Source organism: Eumetopias jubatus, unplaced genomic scaffold (genome assembly GCF_037043125.1).
Source record: "Eumetopias jubatus isolate StellerSeaLion01/CBP00866 unplaced genomic scaffold, mEumJub1_p1.0 scaffold_8, whole genome shotgun sequence".
In the NCBI taxonomy this organism is placed as follows: domain Eukaryota; kingdom Metazoa; phylum Chordata; class Mammalia; order Carnivora; family Otariidae; genus Eumetopias; species Eumetopias jubatus.
Window position 1 is genome coordinate 84,493,148 of NW_028274814.1, and position 18,627 is coordinate 84,511,774.

General features: G+C 47.1%; 1 protein-coding gene and 1 non-coding gene across 3 annotated transcripts in view; one reads left to right on the top strand and one right to left on the bottom strand.

Moving 5' to 3' along the window:
- The first annotated feature begins 791 nt into the window (after positions 1–791).
- Positions 792–873, top strand: TRNAS-CGA (transfer RNA serine (anticodon CGA)). Its single transcript has one exon. It is a non-coding gene; the product is annotated as a tRNA-Ser (tRNA).
- A 9,049-nt stretch (positions 874–9,922) lies between these two features.
- RNF41 (ring finger protein 41) overlaps positions 9,923–18,627 on the bottom strand; it is a 32,270-nt gene continuing 23,565 nt past the window's right edge. The window contains exons 1-6 of one of the 2 annotated variants that reach the window (XM_028110949.2): positions 17,637–17,724; positions 16,539–16,733; positions 14,005–14,276; positions 13,143–13,278; positions 12,538–12,641; positions 9,923–11,281 (exon numbers count right to left, since the gene is read on the bottom strand). In XM_028110949.2, coding sequence (XP_027966750.1) covers positions 10,930–11,281; positions 12,538–12,641; positions 13,143–13,278; positions 14,005–14,276; positions 16,539–16,628 — 954 coding nt within the window. In that variant the 5' untranslated portion in view covers positions 16,629–16,733; positions 17,637–17,724 and the 3' untranslated portion in view covers positions 9,923–10,929. Of the gene's footprint in view, positions 11,282–12,537; positions 12,642–13,142; positions 13,279–14,004; positions 14,277–16,538; positions 16,734–17,636; positions 17,750–18,627 lie in introns of those variants that run through there. The other variant, XM_028110948.2, reaches the window with a different exon arrangement.

Sequence of the window (18,627 nt, forward strand, 5' to 3'; positions counted from 1 at the left end):
CAGCGCCCCCTGCCGACCGGTCGGGCGCGGCGGCGGCCAAGCTCCCGGCGCGGGACCCACCCTGGCGGCCTCCCCGGCGGCGGCGGCGGCGGCGGCGGCGGCGGCGGCGGGAGCGTTGGAAAGGTGGCTGCTTCCTGGAGGGGGCGCCCACTCCCCTGAGATCGTTCTCTTCCAGACGCGAAGCCTTTCCTCCCTCTTTGCCTCTCAGCCCAGGGAGTGGGGTACCTCTCTAGCTTACCCCAAGCGGACGTCGGTATCTGGAAGAACCCCCAGCGCATAGCTCCGAGTGGTCCTTACCTTGCACATTCCCAACCCCACGGAGCCCTTAATCTCAAGGAACCCCAGACCCCTTTCCCCAGGAAGTTGCTTTCTTTCATCCATCCCCAGGGCTTCCCCGTTTCAACTCTTCCTGAGTCTCCCTCACTCCTAACACCTTGCGTCAGCACCCCCTCTCACTCCTTAACCCGAGGAGTCCTCAGCCGCCACCCTGGGGCCCAGCCCCTTCCCTCCAACTGATTCCTCTGCAGGCCCCGCCATCGCCTTCTAAATAGCTTTGCGCTCTTTGAGACCCCAATCGTGTCTGGGCGGGAGGACACTCCCCGCTCCCTCCCTGGGTCACCCGGCCCACCCGCCTGTTCCTTTGAGTGGCGTAGAGGCGAGGTAAGGGGCGGAGGGCGGGGGTCACAGGGTGTGTGTGTATGGGGTCGGGGCCGGCTTCCCATCGCTACACTCCCTCTGTGGTCGCAATGCGGACCCCTTCTGTAAGCGCGCGGCGAAACGTGGTTTTGGAAGTCACGGTGGCCGAGTGGTTAAGGCGTTGGACTCGAAATCCAATGGGGTTTCCCCGCACAGGTTCGAATCCTGTTCGTGACGGCTGCTTTTTTTCCCCCTCCTTCAGGGTACGTAAAGGCGACCCCCCGCGCACGTGTCTTTCGTGCACTTCCCTTTCTCAGAAATAGAAGCCGAGAGGTCTCACCTCTGGATTGGGAGGGATGGAGATGATCATGGGAAGCTTAATCGTGCACAGCTGTATTGGCTGCTAGGGTACAAGGCACTTTCCGAATTCTGTAACTTAGGTTTCTTAGAGCTTTGGCACACGTTTCATTCTTGGGGAAGGGAATGAATGGCAAAGGATTTGAAGAAGAGTTAGGTTTTGGGAAATTTGAATGCCTTTTGTGCCATAATAGTCAAAATTAGAGTTTCCAGGAAAAGAGGGCACCTCTGGATTTCATGACTGGAAGTGTGATTATAATTGAGACCCAGGAAAAGGCATTTCTCTCATCTGGATTTCTTTGAGGAGGCGCATCTCGGATATCACTGGGCTAGGAGGAAGTCGCCTGTTGAAACGTAAACACTACAGATCTAGCTGGAGCTTGAGTGTGGGGAGATAATACTTTTTACTGAATGCTCCTTATGTGCCAAGTACTGTTCTAAATTCTCCGTGTATTAATCAAGCTCGGGAATTAATTCTGTAACCTCTAACCCTCCTGTACTCACCTTATCTGGTTCTTCCTATCCCCCCAATTTCTGATCATGGGGAATATGTAGGATACTTGTTGAAGGTGTTCTTTTTGTATTTCATTTCTTGCACAGCATCATCTTCTCCAAGAAGGATCTCCTTCTTGGAGGCAGGGAGTTCAAGACTAATTCACAGAGCTTTCTACACAATTCTATTTTGCAGTTTCCTGCCTTCGTACCCTTTCTCGTGCTCTTCTGAGATCATCCTCAAGAGTGTCTGCTTCCCACCCCGGCACCCCCATCATTTATAACTCCCATCCTGCACATCCTTTTATCCTTCCTCTTGGAGGCTCTTGATTACTCCAGGTGGAACCCGTCATTTTACCACCACCATCGACTTGGTTGCATGCAAGACATCTCCTTTGACACCCCTCTGCAAGAATGAATTAAAATAAAAGTTATATTTATTCTGCTTCCTAAATAGATCTTAAATCTGTTCACGTTTCTCGGGGTGAGTGCAGGCTAGGCCGGCCACGTGCTGGAGTGATAGGAAAGTAGGCTGTGAGGACCACATGAGTTAATATATGTGAAGCTGCACTAAAGCATCCTGTTGTAGCTGGAGAACTTAAGCCCTCCCATGGCTGCTTTTTGTGTTTCATGACCTGGTCCCTTTTCACTCACCGTTCTTCCCTATTCACTACTTTCCAATCACTGACATTCTTTGGTATAGTATTTGTCTGTGTTCATGCTATTCCCATCCTCACCTTCTACTCAGCCTCCACATCAGTGTCGGTTCTCCTGGGAAGTCATCTCTAACCCTTTGCCACCCACCATACCCTAATCATGTTTTGTGAAGTCTTTCTTCCCCAGTAGAACATCAACTCTTAACACATATAAGCCACTCAATTAAAAAAAAAAATCTTTGTTGAGTACATGGATTTTTTTTTACGGTAGTTTTGTATATGTTTTAATCTTCACTCACTCTGGACTACTGGCTTATTAAGAGTTAGGACTGCGTATTTTGTTTTGGTATGTATTTCCTTTACTAGGCCTTTAAACACAGATGTGATCAAGTAGGTACTGAATGAACAGACTCTAACAAGGCTCAATACTCAGCTTCCTGCCAAGTGCCATTTTGCGCATGCTCTCAGATATGTGTCTGGCGAGGCAAGACCAAAATTGACCAGCAGAGGGCAACCAACAACTGTTGCGAAGGGAAGAAGGCATACAAATTCGAGCTTACAAAATGGAGGACCTGGACAGAAAAGCTAGCAAGAGGTTGTTCGGGACTCGGAGGTCCTACCTTTGGCTCTCAGAATGCTTCCCTTGTAACTGTCATAGATGAGAGGCCAAGGCTTCAAACCTTAATGTACAATAGATAATTTCGAATTTCTACCATCCCCACAGCCCACCTGAACTCCCCAATTCCTTCACCTTTCCTCTTCCATCTCAACAAATCCTCTATCCTTATACATTTCCTTGGGTTATATGATCAGGTACCCCCAGGCATTCCTTAGTTTCTGGTTCGGTATTTGACTTTGCTCATCTGCCCTAAAGCTACCTTCTCCACCTAGGCTTGTGATTCCACTCATTTCAACCTCCTAAGGAAACTTCCATTCACATCCTTAAATAACATGTTCAAATTCTATCCCACTGGATCAATCCGTTAAATCAGAACTAAACTACACCCCCACTTGACAATTCCAAATGATCACATTGTTTTCTACTTCCATTTTTTTTTTTTTTTAAGATTTTATTTGACAGAGAGAGACACAGCGAGAGAGGGAACACAAGTGGGGGAGAGGGATAAGCAGGCTTCCCGCGGAGCAGGGAGCCCGACTCGGGCTCTGTCCCAGGACCCTGGGATCATAACCCCAGCCAAAGTCAGACGCTCAACGACTGAGCTCCCCAGGCGCCCCTACTTCCATTTTTTTCTTTAGATTTTATTAAGTAATCTCTACACTCAACTCGGGACTCGAATTTACAACCCCAAGATCAAGAGTCCCACGCTCCACTGACTGAGCTAGCCAGGAGCCCATACTTCTATTTTTCGAATAAAATGTATACTCTCTGCCTCCAGCTTCACACTATCTTAATACCCTGTTGTAAAACCTTTGCTATGCTTGGAACCATTGATTTCTTACTGGACTTGAGAGACACTGTACTTGCGTTTTTCTCTTAGAATATTGTTTCTTCATCTCGTTTGTTTTCTCTCTCCTGTAGAATTCTGCCAAAGCTTCATTCTTTTCCCTCCTTGCAAGCCAAACTGTGGTCCTATACCTCCAGCTATCTATACATCACCTAAAATGCAAACAAAACTTCTCTGTTCCCAGAATGACATTCTTGACTTTTCCCATTTCTGTTAATACCATTCTTGCCATTCCATTGTTTCCAACCTTAAGAATTAATCTGGCATTTTTCTTTCTCCCATGCCTGACATTCATCAATCGTTGCTTCTTCCACCACATCATCTTATTTGTTACAATGGCCTTCCAGGTGCCCCAGTTTCACCATACTTAGAGCTCTGCAACACTGCTTTCATCATATTCCCCTGCCCAGGGACTTCAACACCGCATCTGATCACACACATGCTCCTCTGGTCAACATACTCTGCCTAAATCACCCATTTTTAAAAATCCTTAATTCTTTCCAGCAAGATACCCCCAATCTATTCAGGCTGAGTATGTCCATGTGACAGCTTAATTCCTTCTCTCATGCAGCTCCTTCACCTTATAACCGAATAGCTAATGCCACCCTATACTGATCTTTTCAGCGACAAATTCTTAGATCTTAACCAAAATTGCTTTTATGTGACTAAAAAGCTAATGTGGGGACATCTGACACACAAGAACTTATTGTCCCCTTCCAAGTTGCTGACTTGTTCCAAATTGTTAAGAGGTCTGGATCTCCATGGTTTATCCAGTAATCATTAGAGGACTTCAGCTGAAATTATCTCAACCTACACTTATCTCAGGAATGTGGTCATTGCGCAAAAACATTTCTGGGAACTCCTTCACGGCTAGTTTATGAGCCACATTTAAATGATTCATTACTTGTCAACTGTAAACTCAAAACACACACCATAATCCTACTATCATACAAAAAAAAAAAATCTTTCCTTCAAAATTACTTTAAAAAAAGCTGAGGCATTCGCCAACTTTATCATTCATCTATTTTTCAGATTTTGTTCCCGATTACTTCTGGAATTCCCCAAAGTCCCATTCTTAGCCTTCCTCCTATCCTTTTAGTGTTTGCATTCATTCTAGAATTTCTTGATCACCTTTGGGCAGATAACTCCCAAAGCCACAGCTTTAACCCTAACTTCTTGCTCTTAAGCTCCATATTCACGTTTCCACTTGCTGGCTAACTACCTTTATGTGGAAGCATTTTAACCCCAAAGTTCCCCACATGAGCTCATTACTTCACCCCTGAAACCTGCTCACCCTCTCCTCCTCCCTCTTCAGGTTAGTAATGACCCTATCTTTCATTCTCACAGACAAGAAATCTTAATCTGTGATTCATCTTTGGTTATGTGCCTCTTGTTGGGTGCAGTGGTTAGGAACTCAGGCTCTGAAATGACTTTCTGGGTTCAAATCCCAGTTCTAATCATTACCCATGTTAATTTTGTTGTCTATTTCCCCACATAGAAAATGGAGATGGCAATAGCGCCTTTTAATAAAGTTGTTGGGGGCGCCTGGGTGGCTCAGATGGTTAAGCGTCTGCCTTCGGCTCAGGTCATGATCCCAGAGTCCTGGGATCGAGTCCCGCATCGGGCTCCCTGCTCCTTGGGAGCCTGCTTCTCCCTCTGCCTCTCTCTCGCTCTCGCTCTCTGTCTCTCATGAATAAATAAATAAAATCTTAAAAAAAAATAAAGTTGTTGGGAAGTCGAAATGTTTGATACTTACAATAATGCCTGACTCAACAGTAAATACTCAACCCCTTTCCTCACTGCCAGTATCTGGACCTGTTCAGAACTCAGTTCAGTGATTCTTCTGAGAAGCATCTCACCATTGGTAGTAGGTAACTGACCTCTTTCCTCCTCATCGTCCCATTGTACTGAATCTTTATTAGCAATGTATTATTCTCTATTTCCCATTCCTTACTTAAGTGCATGTCACCTACTAAAATACAAATTCCTTTAAGGACTTGTTTCTTAAGTATTTGTGTATCCTAAATGCCTAACACCACATGTGACACAGGACAGGTAAGCTATAAATGTTGGCTGAGTGAATCTAGTCAGTTACTAAGGCTGGTCAATTTTCTTCCCTGATGTCTCTTGTTCTCTTTCCTACTCTTTCAAGCTCTAAACCTCTTGCATGAATTACAGCAAAGCTTATTTAATACTGCCACCAGAATCATGCTGGAAGTTACTCCTCTTGTCAAAAACTTACCTGTAAAATTAAAGTCAAAATCAAAATACCCTGCCATGTAGTCAAAGCCTCCCAGAATTGGCCCCCAAATGATTTTCTAGTCTTATCTTTCATTATTTCCTTCGACAAACTCAAATGCTCCAGATGACACTAGTCTCTTCTTTCTTCCACATATCCTTCACCTCCACTTGTTTTTATTCATGCTATGATCTAAACCTAAAGCAGAGGTTGCAAACTGATGAACCCTAGATTTTTGGGGGGCCACAAGTGTTTTTTTCTAATTGAGCCAACACCTAAAATTTGTGATACTTGGCCATAAGCACTAGGATGGCCGATGGTTCTTGGAAAGTAAGATTTGGCAATGTGGGGCCCCGGTTCTTGTGTGACAGCAACCGAGCTGAGCTACACTGCCGGCTGTCCCCTTCTCCCAGGACACGCAGCCAGCTTTTAAAAACGCTCTCGGGCGCCTGGGTGGCTCAGTTGGTTAAGCGACTGCCTTCAGCTCGGATCATGATCCCGGAGTCCCAGGATCGAGTCCCGCATTGGGCTCCCTGCTCAGCAGGGAGTCTGCTTCTCCCTCTGACCCTCTTCCCTCTCGTGCTTTCTATCTCTCATTCTCTCTCTCAAATAAAATCTTAAAAAAATAAAAAATAAAAATAAAAACCCTCTCAACAATCCCAAGTATAAATTAAGAAACCAGGCTAACGGTGGGACAACTGGACCTATCTCCTGATGTTACACAACATAAAGAACATCTCTCCTGTGATGTCTTCTATCCCCAGAACTGCTTAACGTGAATCTCTCAGACTCTAGATCTAATTGTTTAGTAAAAATAGGGGTAAAGGAAGTTAAGGGGCACTGTGAAGAAGCAATCAATCAAATCCAAAAGACCACTCTCCAGGACAACTGGCCCAATCTCTTCAACAGATCGCCGTTACAAAAAAAGTTGTTCCAGAAATCTAGATTAAGAGTATAAATGGGGCGCCTGGGTGGCTCAGTCAGTTAAGCATCGGAATATTGATTTCGGCTCAGGTCATGATCTCAGGGTCCTGAGATGGAGCCCCACATCAGGCTCCACGCTCAGCGCAGTCTGCTTGGGATTCTCCTCCCTCTGCCCCTCCCCCCCAACTTGCGCATACTCTCTCTCAATAAATAAAATCTTTTTTTAAAAAGTATAAAAGTAGGGCACCTGGGTGACTCAATTGGTTAAGTGTCTGCCTTTGGCTCAGGTCATGATCCCAGGGTCCTGGGATCGAGTCCCATATCAGGCTCTCTGCTCGATGGGGAGCCTGCTTCTCCCTCTCCTCCCCACTTGTGTGCTCTCTTGCTCTCTCTTTCTCAAATAAATAAAATCTTTTTTTAAAAAGTATAAAAGATAGTTAAGACACATAACCTAGTGTAATGCATGCTTCCTGGATTGGATCCAGGACTGGACAAAAATTAACGCTAAAAGTACTTTTCTTGGGCACCTGGGTGGCTCACTTGGTTAAGGGTCTGCCTTTGGCTCAGGTCATGATCTCAGGGTCCTGGGATCAAGCCCCATGTCGGGCTCCCTACTCAGCAGAGAGCCTGCTTCTCCTTCTCTCTCTGCCCCTCCCCCTGCTTGTGTGCTCTCTCTCTCAAATAAAGAAATTACTTTTCTTGAGACTACTGGACAAATGTGAATATAGATTAATTTTAAGCATTTGTTATGGTAGCAATGTAAAAAAATGTTCTGATTCTTCAAATTAGAATACTGAAGTAAAGAATCGAAACCAACCTTCATGCTTCCCCCACCCATTCTCCTGACCTTAAAAGTCTAGAATGGGTTGGCGAACTTTCAACAGAGCCAAGTAGCAAATATTTTAGGCTTTGTGGGTCATAGTTCTGTGGAAGTACTCCGCTCTGCTGCTGTAATCTAAAAGTAGCTACAGACAATACATAAGCAAACAGGCATGGCTGTGTTCCAGTAAAACATTTTTACAAAAGCAGGCGGCAGGATGCCAACTCTAATCCAGAACAAATACCATGTCTCCGAAACAAGTCCTTCCTGGTACCCATCAGAGTCAGTGCCTTTATCTTCCCTCTGCTCAAGTATTGCTTGTAGATCTACTTACCATATTGATTACGTCTTATTCTAGTATATATTTATCTCCCTTACGGAGTAAGTTCTTTCAAAGTACGTGCTGCCGTGCTGCACGACACCCATCCCCACCTGAGTTCCTTGCAGAATACAGCCAATGAATATTGTTCCCCAAAACCAAATCTACCCCAAAAGAAAGATTTGGCACCATTTGTGACATTCAAAAGAACAAGCAGCAGGTTCTGAAAGTAATTTTGAAGGAGCTTCAGGGAAAAAAAGAGCACTCCTGGTATCCCTAGATACTAGATACTATACCTGTTACCTCTGCCGCTCTGCAGTGTCATGTGTTCACCAGTATCTTAGAATCAGAGCTTGTGTGCACACAAGTGTAACAGACTCAGTGGGCCCAGGGATGTCCTTATGCCCTTTTGCTTTTTAGCCCCACTAGAGTATCTAGAGTGCTAATGGGTTTACACTAAGTGCATCATAAACACTCAACAAATTTTAAAAAGACACTACTGGGGGAAAAGATTTCCTTTTTCTCATGACCGAAGAGCAGGTGGCAGCAAATGCCTAGGTAAGGCTTTATCGAGATTTGACAACCAGAGCAGTAAAGTCATCCCACGCTCCCTTCCCCGTGTTTACTTTCTTGGTTAGGACACACTGGGCAATGGAATCCCAGATTCCAAAATGAAGGTGCTTGTGGGACAAGGGAGAAGGGTGCATGCATACCTTCTGTAGAAACGGCCCTAAAACTCCAGGAGCACTTAGGGAAGACATGGAATTTGGGGCAAAGGCAAACTCTGGAAAGAACACAGTTCAGATCACTGACGAGAACATGTTGGCTGCTACAGACCAGGAGACAGGAGGGAAGGTGGTAGGAGGGCACAAAGGGCAAAAAAGTGAGGTGCACACTCCCAGACAGACATCTTGCTAAAACAGAGGTTAGTTCTAAGACAAGGGTAGGTTATAAAGCAAAATAAGGGGAATCAGGGTGAGAGAAAGGCCAAAGCAGAGGAGAAAGCTTCACAAGAAAGGGAGTGATGTTGGATTAAGAACTGAGAGTTGAGTAAAAGGTTTATTATTAGTGCAGTCAACACCATGGAACAGCACATGTAACACAACCAGCAACCCGCAGAGACACTAGTGCAAAGGGGAGGGAAGACTTAACTGAGCTTCCTGGCTCCGTCTGAGGGTGACGACAGGAGGGTATAGGCCTTGGTAAGGCAGGCAGGGGCAGAGGGGAGTGGAAGAAATGTAGTAACCAGACTAAGTATAGCAGCGTTTTCAAATTCCTGAGCACAATGTCCTGGAGCTGGAACATAGGACTGTTCCCTACTCCCTTCAAGTTGTATCCTTCCACCCCATTCCCAGTGGAGCCATGACCCAACTCCCCAGACGCACAGCAAGCTGGCCTGGAATAAAACTCCAAAGAGAGAAGTAGCTGTTATATGGCCGTATCTCTTCAACCCCACTCACACCTGCCTATTGAAATAATCACACCCTCTATCCCTCCCCTTCTCTTATTCTACCAGCCACCCTAAAGATCAAGGAATGCCCGGGTAGCCGAAAATGGAGCTGAAGTCCTTAGAGGGCATGCGTGAGACCAGAACACAGCCTGTACTCAGAGACACAGAGACATCATGTCTCTCTCATCTTGCCTGGTGAAGCTAAGAATCCAAGTCTGGCTCTCCAAGGAAACCGGGGGTTGGGGGGTGGAAATGTCTTCAAAATTCATACTCTATAAATACAGAGTTTTACAAGAAGACCCGTGGAAGGGCTGGGAGCAAAGTTCTCCAGAGGGCACAGGCATGGATATTGGACTGTCGCATCCATCACTGGAATAGAGGAAGCGCCTCATCTCAGATGGGGTGATGGAGGGTTGGGGCAGACATAGGTTCAGCCGAGGACTCCCTTGGCCCTTCCTATATTAAAGCCAACAGTTGTGCTGCAAAGGAAAAATATAAAACAGATCCCCCATCCCTGTCCCACCCTACCCAGAATCCCCACAATAGGAACATCAAAAAGAAAGTTTTGAGCTTTGTTAATTTTTTTTTCTTTTTCCTTTCTTAAAAAAAAAAAAGTAAATAAATTAGATTGCCAACAATGTGGCTGGGCTGGAAAAGTGGGGTAGCCATAACCAGGCCATTCTAAAAAAAAAAAAAGTGGGGGGGAAGGAAATACAAACAATGGCCAAAGGAAGTTATCAAAATAACTAGTTACAATCACAGGGTTGGAGAGGGGTCTATGGAACTATTACGGCCCATGCCAGAGGCAGTGCCTACCTGATTATCAGCAAAAGCCAGAGAGCTGCTTCTTGCTGAGCACATCCACCCCAACAGACTAATCCCCTACCCCCAACCCTGTCATTCCCTAACTATGAGAAAACGTCGGAAAGCAGAACTCATCTGGAAAATTCCGGCATCCCAGCCTGCACACCTGCAGCAGCAGCAGGAACCTGCACCCGGGAGGTGGGCTGGACAGGGTATTGCTTGGCACAGAGGTCCTGTCTTCCCCTAAGGGCCATCAGTTCCTGGCCTCACTGCTTATTTCTAGGGTTTTGATCCCACCCTTACCATTTCTTCAGGATGTCTGCTCCCCAGAGCTGCCCTCGCATGTTGTTTAGTGTCAAAAGGCCTGCCTGCTCTGATTCCCTGGTTTTGGAGGAGGGGAACGATCAGATAGTCCTCACTCCGCCCTGATCCTCTAGAGAAAATGAGTTCTTTGTGCTTTCTAAAACTATCTAGAACCAGGGACCCTAGGCAGGAGAACAGATATAGAGGTGGGGGACTTTTCCCAAACTGACTGAAAACTTACAGACATCTTAGGGGAAGAAATTAGGCAAAAGGAAGGAATCTGGGTTTCCCACCTGAAAGGCTGAGCAAAGTGCCCTGGGCCCTTCAGTGCCAGAAGTGTAGGGAAACGTGCGGCCCACGTGTAGGCCACGGTTCTGTGGATAGTAGGGAGGACTCGGGAGCCAGCTGCTGGAGTGATGGGTTTTCTGGTCGCCATCTCTTCCTGCTAGCCCATCGAGAGCTCCTATATCTCTTCCACGCCATGCGCAAAGATCATGACAAGCCCTGGCTCCTGCACCATGTCATCGCCCATGTGCTGGTTCTCACAGGCCATCACGACCACAGCCTGCTTGCCAGGGATGCGCTTGGCCACGTAGTTCTCATAGTAGCGCCGGTTCATCTGTCTTGTCTCTAGGGTGGCCAGACCCTGGGGCCAGCTCCGCTCGTGGGCATTTTCAATCAGCTCGTTGACAATAGAGGCAGGACAGCCACTCTCCACCAGGGAGCGCTTGATTACAGCCTGGAGTACAGCATCTGGGGTCGAGATCATCCCTCCCCAGCGGGTCACTCTTGCGGGCTGCAGGGAGTTCACCCACCTGTGTGGAGGGGGTGGGAGACGGTCATTCCGGCTCATCCCCCTTCTCTGCACTGGCTTTTTCTCCTAATAGGAATGACCACCTGCTCTGTGCTCGGCTCAACCCTGATCTTCCATCTTCCTTTTTCCATCACTGGTTCAGAAACTCCAAATCTTCCCCTAGTTGGTCCCCTGAGTCACTACATGTTACTCACTCACCAGATTAAACTCTACAAGTGAAGAGTTTCTGTCATTTTTCTTAAAAATCCCAATACTTAGGGGCACCTGGGTGGCTCAGTCATTAAGTGTCTGCCTTCAGCTCAGGTCATGATCCCAGGGTCCTGGGATCGAGCCCCATATCGGGCTCCCTGCTCCGTGGGAAGCCTGTTTCTCTCTCTTCCACTCCCCCTGCTTGTGTTCCCTCTCTCGCTGTGTCTCTGTCAAAAAAAAAAAAAAAAAAATCCCAATACTTAGCACATACAGTGCCTGGCACGTACTAAGTGCTCAATAAATGTGTATTGGGGGCACCTGGGTGGCTCAGTCGTTAAGTGTCTGACTTCGGCTCAGGTCATGATCCCAGGGTCCTGGGATTAAGCCCCACATCGGGCTCCCTGCTCGCCAGGAAGCCTGCTTCTCCCTCTCCCACTCTCCCTGCTTGTGTTCCCTCACTCGCTGTCTCTCTGTCAAATAAATAAATAAATAAAATCTTAAAAAAAAAAAAGAAAACAAACAAACAAATGTGTATTGAATGGAGCAATGGTCCTCTACACTGCCCCACACAGCACTGTTTGCACGACATATATTGATTCACACTTAGAATTTGGTCTGTGAATTGTACAGGACTCCAGCACTGAAAGGGATTTTCAACTTTGCTTGTTTATGCTTGTTTATGCTGCACTTTAGATCACTCTCCTGGATTTGCATTCTCTTCTGGATTGTAAACTACCTGACGACAGGGGCAATATCTCTTTCTTCGTGGCCCTCCTAGCACTCCACAGCCTTTAATACAGGGCTCTGTCTGTGTGGGCACCACTTAAGTCTGGATGAACTGCGTCCTTGTGTAAGCTTTCCCCTCCATCCACCCCAAAGAATAAGAGATCCTATAGTGGGGCTGAAAATTATTCTCTTCTCTGTCCCTGTCCATCCCAACATCTGGAAACGGTGGCCCCAGCCCAGCCCTCTTATTACCCTCCTTCTGCCACTCCCCTGCTCCTCCTCCTCTAAGGGCTCGGTGCCAGGACGTGGCGCAAGTGACTCCACGTCCCGAGTGACACTCACTCTAGGATCTCGTTGTATTCAATTGTCTCCTCCAGGTTCTGAAGGTTGGGGTTGACACTGCGGATTGCACGCATGTATGCCTTTAGCAGCTGGATATCTCGCTTCTGTGGGCACAAAGAAGAATCACGGGTGATGGTTAGGGCAGACAACAAAGACAAAAGTTTGTCTAAGAATGAGGGCAACTGAGGCATCTGAGGAACACCCAGACCTGTAAGCTTCACAAAGATGGGGATGTGACAATCTCATTCGCAGCTGTATCCCTAGTGCTTAGCAGAGTACCCCCTTAGAGGAGGCAGTTAATAAATGTTAGGTGAACGAATGACATTGATGCAATGAAGGAAAGGGAGAAGAGCTCCAATGTGATTCCCCACCAAAGCCACAGGCAGAGTATCTACTCACCCAGGTGTGCGCGTGTGCACGCACACGCGTGCACACACACACACACACCTGCATGCTCACACTGGTGCTCCTTGCCCTCAGTTATCCGCATACATACACAGCATATACAAACACACACACGTGTAGTCACACGCAGTTACATATCTGTTCTACATCCTTATCTGCACATTAGGGACAGGTTCTCTCCCACGTTCTCCGGGGCCTACCTGCTCCGCCAGCTGGTGTTTGTGCTCAGCGGAGGTCTTCTCCAGCTCTGCAATGCGGGTCTGCTGCTGCTGCACCACGGAGCGCAGGTGCTTAATGCAGTTGTGGTTTGGCAGCTCATCTTTGGGCATCTCCAGGCTGCCACCCAGGGTGGGAAAAAACCAGAACAGGAGCATTCAATGGGACATGTGGGCAAAGGCAGAAAAATCGCTGAGAGGGCTTTCTCCTAGCCCAGATTTCAAATATTCGGGCCGCCCTCTTATTTATTCCCTTCATTTCCTTCCCCCTAGCTCTCCACTTCCCCCTGTACTCCTTTGCTCTCTCCTTTCTCTGGGCCTCCTTCCCTAAGACAGTGTTTTATCTACCACACGAGTCTCCTTTCCTCCTACAGATTCTGCCTGTGCATTCATTCCTTCTGAGAAGCCCCAGATTCACAGCCCTAGCGAGCAGTATTTAATCAAATACTTCACACCCCAAATAAAGAAAAAAAAAAAAAACAGGGAAAGAGGAAATATGAGAAGCTTAGAAATCAGAGCAGTCAATCTGACAAAGACAAAGGAGTACTGGGCTGACAAGGAAGAATAAAGGAAACCAGTCTGTAGTATTAGCACACAGACTGGGAATTGTTGCCTCCTCTCTTTTATTAAAGCAAGAGCAAAAAGCATCATGGAAGTGCAGTCTCGGGGCGGGGAGCCAGGGAGGCCAAGGACACTCCTGCGTACATTCCGAGGAGACCTCCTGAGCTGGTGAGCAGGGGATCCAGAGACGCGGGAGTGGGGATGGGGAGTGTGGGCAGCATGTGGGGCGGGTCATAAACTGGAAGGCCCTCATCTGTGCGGGGCAGAGGAAGGGAAGCAATCTCACCCGCAGCCCTGCTCACAGGTCACAGGCCGTTTGGGGTTGTGCTCGCAGTCGCTGAGGTGAGACATGAGGTTGTCAAGCCGGACAACAGCACTACAGCCAAACACAGCGTTGTCGCAGGCGATCTGCAGCTTTGACAACATGTTCCGCATGATCCGAGGTACTGGGCGCAGGTGAGCGACCGTCACAACGCTACGGTCCACCGGACACGTCTGCTGCTGAGAGAACCACTGGGTGATGCAGGCGTTGCAGAAAGCATGCTCACAATGAGGTGCCTAGAAGGAAAAGCAGGGCAAAGGGGTCACAAGAGAATTAGCAGGAGCTAAGAGCCTGAATACGGTAACTCCGCAAAGCCACTCAAGCCTCCAAGCAGCTTCCAGGACCAGAGGTCCCTGGGGTCACAGCTAAGTACAGATGCGCCATGGGCGAGGCATGGTGCAGGGACAGGCTTCAGATGGATTTCCTGTGCTCAGGATTCCAAATGGATTGTGACATAAGACAAACAAGTAAAAAGTTACATAATAGTAAGAGGTATAAATAATATTCCAGGACAATAGGAGAGATGACATAAGACAGCTGATTAATTGCCAACTGGATTGCATACACAATAAATGCCAAAGTCCAGAGGAGGACGAGATCCTTCTAGGCTAGGTCAGTCAGGGCAGGTATTTATGGAGAGGACAGAATTTGATACGGGTCTTGAAGGATGAGTAGAGAGGACACAGGGAAGAGATTTACTGGCAAAAATGCAATGTAGGAAAGCAAAGCAAAACAAAACAAAAGCCTGGAACTCCTGGTGAGAGGTTGAGAGTCCTCTCTGTAGGGGCCCAAGTTCCTATCTTACGAGGGTTGACCTGAGGCATTGCCTGCATCCTAATGGCAAGGTCTATCCTCCAAAACAGAGCCAATTCCTCATAGAATCACATTCTTTTCAGTTTCATAAAGATCCTATTTCAGCTTCCTTCCCTGATAACTCAGATAATCTCTGAAGTGAATCCCTCAAAGTGAGAGGAGTCCTGGGCTTCGGTGGAGACACCATCTGGCTTCTGGCATGGGACAAACAGTATGCACTTAGTAGTTGATGAATAAATGGCGTGCCATGTCCCAAACACTCTGCTAGGTGTTTAAGATACAAAAACAGGTTCTGCCTTCGAGATGCTCACAGATACCAAAGACTGGAAACACAGAAAGGCCTCATAAAGGAAGAAGTCATTTTCAGGGCACCTGGGTGGCTCAGTTGGTTAAATGTCTGCCTTCAGCTCAGGTCATGATCCCAGGGTCCAGGCATCGAGCCCCATGTAGGGCTCTCCGCTCAGCGGGGAGCCTGCTTCTCCCTCTCCCTCTGCCTGCCGCCCTTCCTTGTGCACTCTCTCTCTCCCTCTGTCAAATAAATAAATAAAATCTTTAAAAGAAAAAAAAAGTCATTCTCAATGTCACTAATCCAACTGTCAGTAGATTTTTTATTTTTCACTCAAAGACATATTTGAGTCTTTTCAAAATCTTTACAGATCTCAAAAAAAAAAAAAACCAACCCCTAAATTTGTCCACTTTTCCCCATCTGTCCTGCCACGAACCCAGTTCAAGCTATCATCTCTCACCTACATTATTAAGTACATCTTCCAGCTGGCCTCCCTACTTCTACCCCACCCCTTTAAAATTCAGTCTACCTTCATCAGCCAGAGTGATCATTTCAAAATGAAAACTAAATCTTATCACTCCCCTGCCTCAAACTTTACAATGGCTTCCCACCGTACTTAAAATAAATCCAAACTCCTACTCAGGACCTATAAAATTCTGCTGGATCTGGCCCTGTGCCTCCGACCTCTTCTCACCTCACACCACGCTCCCAGCACTGTGTTCAGGCTAGTCTGGCCTCCTTTCTGTTCTTTGTTTACATCCAGCTCACTCCTGCCTCAGGAGCTTTACTTTTGAGGCTTCTCTTTGACTGAAACGCTCTTCCACTCAATTTCAGCAGAACATCCCCATATTACTCAGATCTCGTTCCAACTGTCACCTCTCTCATGACCATCCCATCCAATCCTGCCACCCCTGCAAAAATATGCAGAATGTGCTACGTTCTGTGTAAGAAAAGTTGGACAAATAAACTACTACAAAGAGTTAACTATCGGGGAGGGGGGTGGGTTACATGGGCTGGGACAAGGATGGAGTAAGAGTTCTCACTGTATGCCTTTTTATACTGTTTTGATTTCTGAACCACATGAATTTATTGCCTATTCAAAACTTAAATAAATATGTAGGGGGGCGCCTGGCTGGCTCAGTCGGAGGAGTGTGCAACTCTATCTCAGGGTCGTGAGTTTGAGCCCCATATCGGGGGTAGAGATTACTTAAAAAAAAAAAAAAAAAAAAAGATGTAGGGAAATCAGCATTCCTAACAGGTGCCTTCTACCCTTGGGTATGTGTCTGGTAACCTGGCATCCTGAGGTCTGCCTGACCTGTTCTTCAGAAGGCAGAGGTGGGGGGTGGCTCCTGACTTGGACTGTCACGAACCCACATTGACTTCTCCACACGTGACTCACCTCAAATGACAGTGCCAGGGGAGGGAAGGAACTGACACAGCCCATGACCTCTTGACACCACCAGGAGAGCTTGCTCCACACCCAGCCCATCTGCTTCTAATGGCAGGTGGCTGCAAAGGCCTGGATAGGGGTTAGGTCCAGGGCTAGCTGCTGCTGGAATGCAGTCTGATTCAGTCAGCTCAGGCATCTGCGCTCCTTTGGATGGGTGAAAACTGGAGTAAGAATAAACTCAAAGGATCAAGAGGAGCCCCTGGGAGTTGTATAAGCAGTGAGTAGGGGAAGGGCCATGAGACCTTACTGACTAGTGTCCTGGTTTGGAAAATGGGATTAGGTCTAGCTAGCCAGGAGTGGCAGAGGATTAACTGGTATTTACAGAAGGCGAGCAGTAAGAACCACACAGGATGATGTCCATGAATACTGCTGCTAAGAATTCATCTCACTCCTTACACTTCCCTGTTAATCACGAGTTTCTCCTCATACTCGCCCCAGGAAGATAACAACTGACTGGTCTGGCAAGGCCTGTAGGGAAATGACCTATTGAAGGTGGCAGCTTTCATGTCAAAATGCAGAGTACAAGGCTGCATCAAAAACTGGTTTTTCTAATAAATCCCAGGAAGAAAGGGGGACAATACACAGAGTCCCCACTCCTTGTTTGTTAGTTGGTAAGCAGGCTGAAAAGGCCTGCAGGCAGACCGGCTGATTAAGTGAAACATTACATCATCACAGAGAGAGAACTTATCAGGAAAGTCTAAAAGTTCAATCGTAGCTAGGAATATGGAACCTAGTCAGAGCCCCTGCAGAGGAAAGGAAGTTCCTGAACTACTGTCCAAAGACAGAAAAAAGGTGACCATTTTACAGCAGAAAAATCTCAGCGCAACATCAGAAGAAAAACTGAAGCACAGGACTTCTGTGGCATCCACCTCTAGACAGACTCTGGAAGGCCCTATTCCTTTTGCAGCCACCACTGCTTCTCTGCACCAAACCTCTCATCTGTGTACATGTGTGGGGGAAGGGGAGCCAGAACACAGTGCCTTATATTTTCTATTAGCTCCACTGTCGTCTATGGCTCCCACCAAAACTGCCATCAGACCAACTCACCTGGACTGGCTCCTCCAAGACTCCACTGCAAATAGGACAGATAAGGTCTTCGTCAACATCCCCCTGGAAACGGGTTACATCATACCCCATGTCTCATCACTGAAACCCAGGTCCTGGAAGGAGCAAGAGGAAAAAAAAAACCCAGTTCAAAAGAAGCCACAAATACGTGCCAATCTGAACTCACTGCCAAGATCCACTCATTTGTTCAAAAAGTATTTATTTAGCGCCTACTACGTGCCAGTCATTTGGGGGGGGGGATCTGACTCAAGAAACTTAATTCTAACAGGAGAAGATACTACATAAGCATACATCTAAAATATGAAATGGGGGGGGGGCGCCTGGGTGGCTCAGTCATTAAGCGTCCTGCCTTCAGCTCAGGTCATGATCCCGGGGTCCTGGGATCGAGCCCTGCATCGGGCTCCCTGCTCAGCGGGAAGACTGCTTCTCCCTCGGCCTCTGCTGCTCCCCCTGCTTGTGTTCCCTCTCTCTGTCAAATAAATAAATAAATAAAATCCTTAAAAAATAAAAAAATAAAAATAAAATAAAGTATGAAATGGGGGTGCCTGGGTGGCTCAGTCAGTTAAGCACCTGCGTTCAGCTCAGGTCATGATATCAGGGTCCTGTGATCGAGCCCCATGTCGGACTCCCTGCTCAGTGGAGAGCCTGCTTCTCCCTCTTCCTCTGCTACTCCCCCTGCTTGTGCTCTCTCACTCGCTGTCGCTCTATCTCAAATAAATAAATAAGATCTTTAAAAAATAAAATAAAATATGAAATGATAAATGCCTTGACAGGGCATTAGGAGGGCAAAAGATGTGGATACCTAACCCAGGCTGAGAGGAGAGGGTGATTTTGACAAGTTTTACAGGAGTAGGTGCCATCAACAGGACAAGCAAGAGTAGCTGGGTGTTGGGGGTGGGGGGCAGGGTGGGGCATTATCTTTAGGGCTTTAGGCACCTGAAACCACACATTCAAAAGCCCAGAAGTAAGAGGA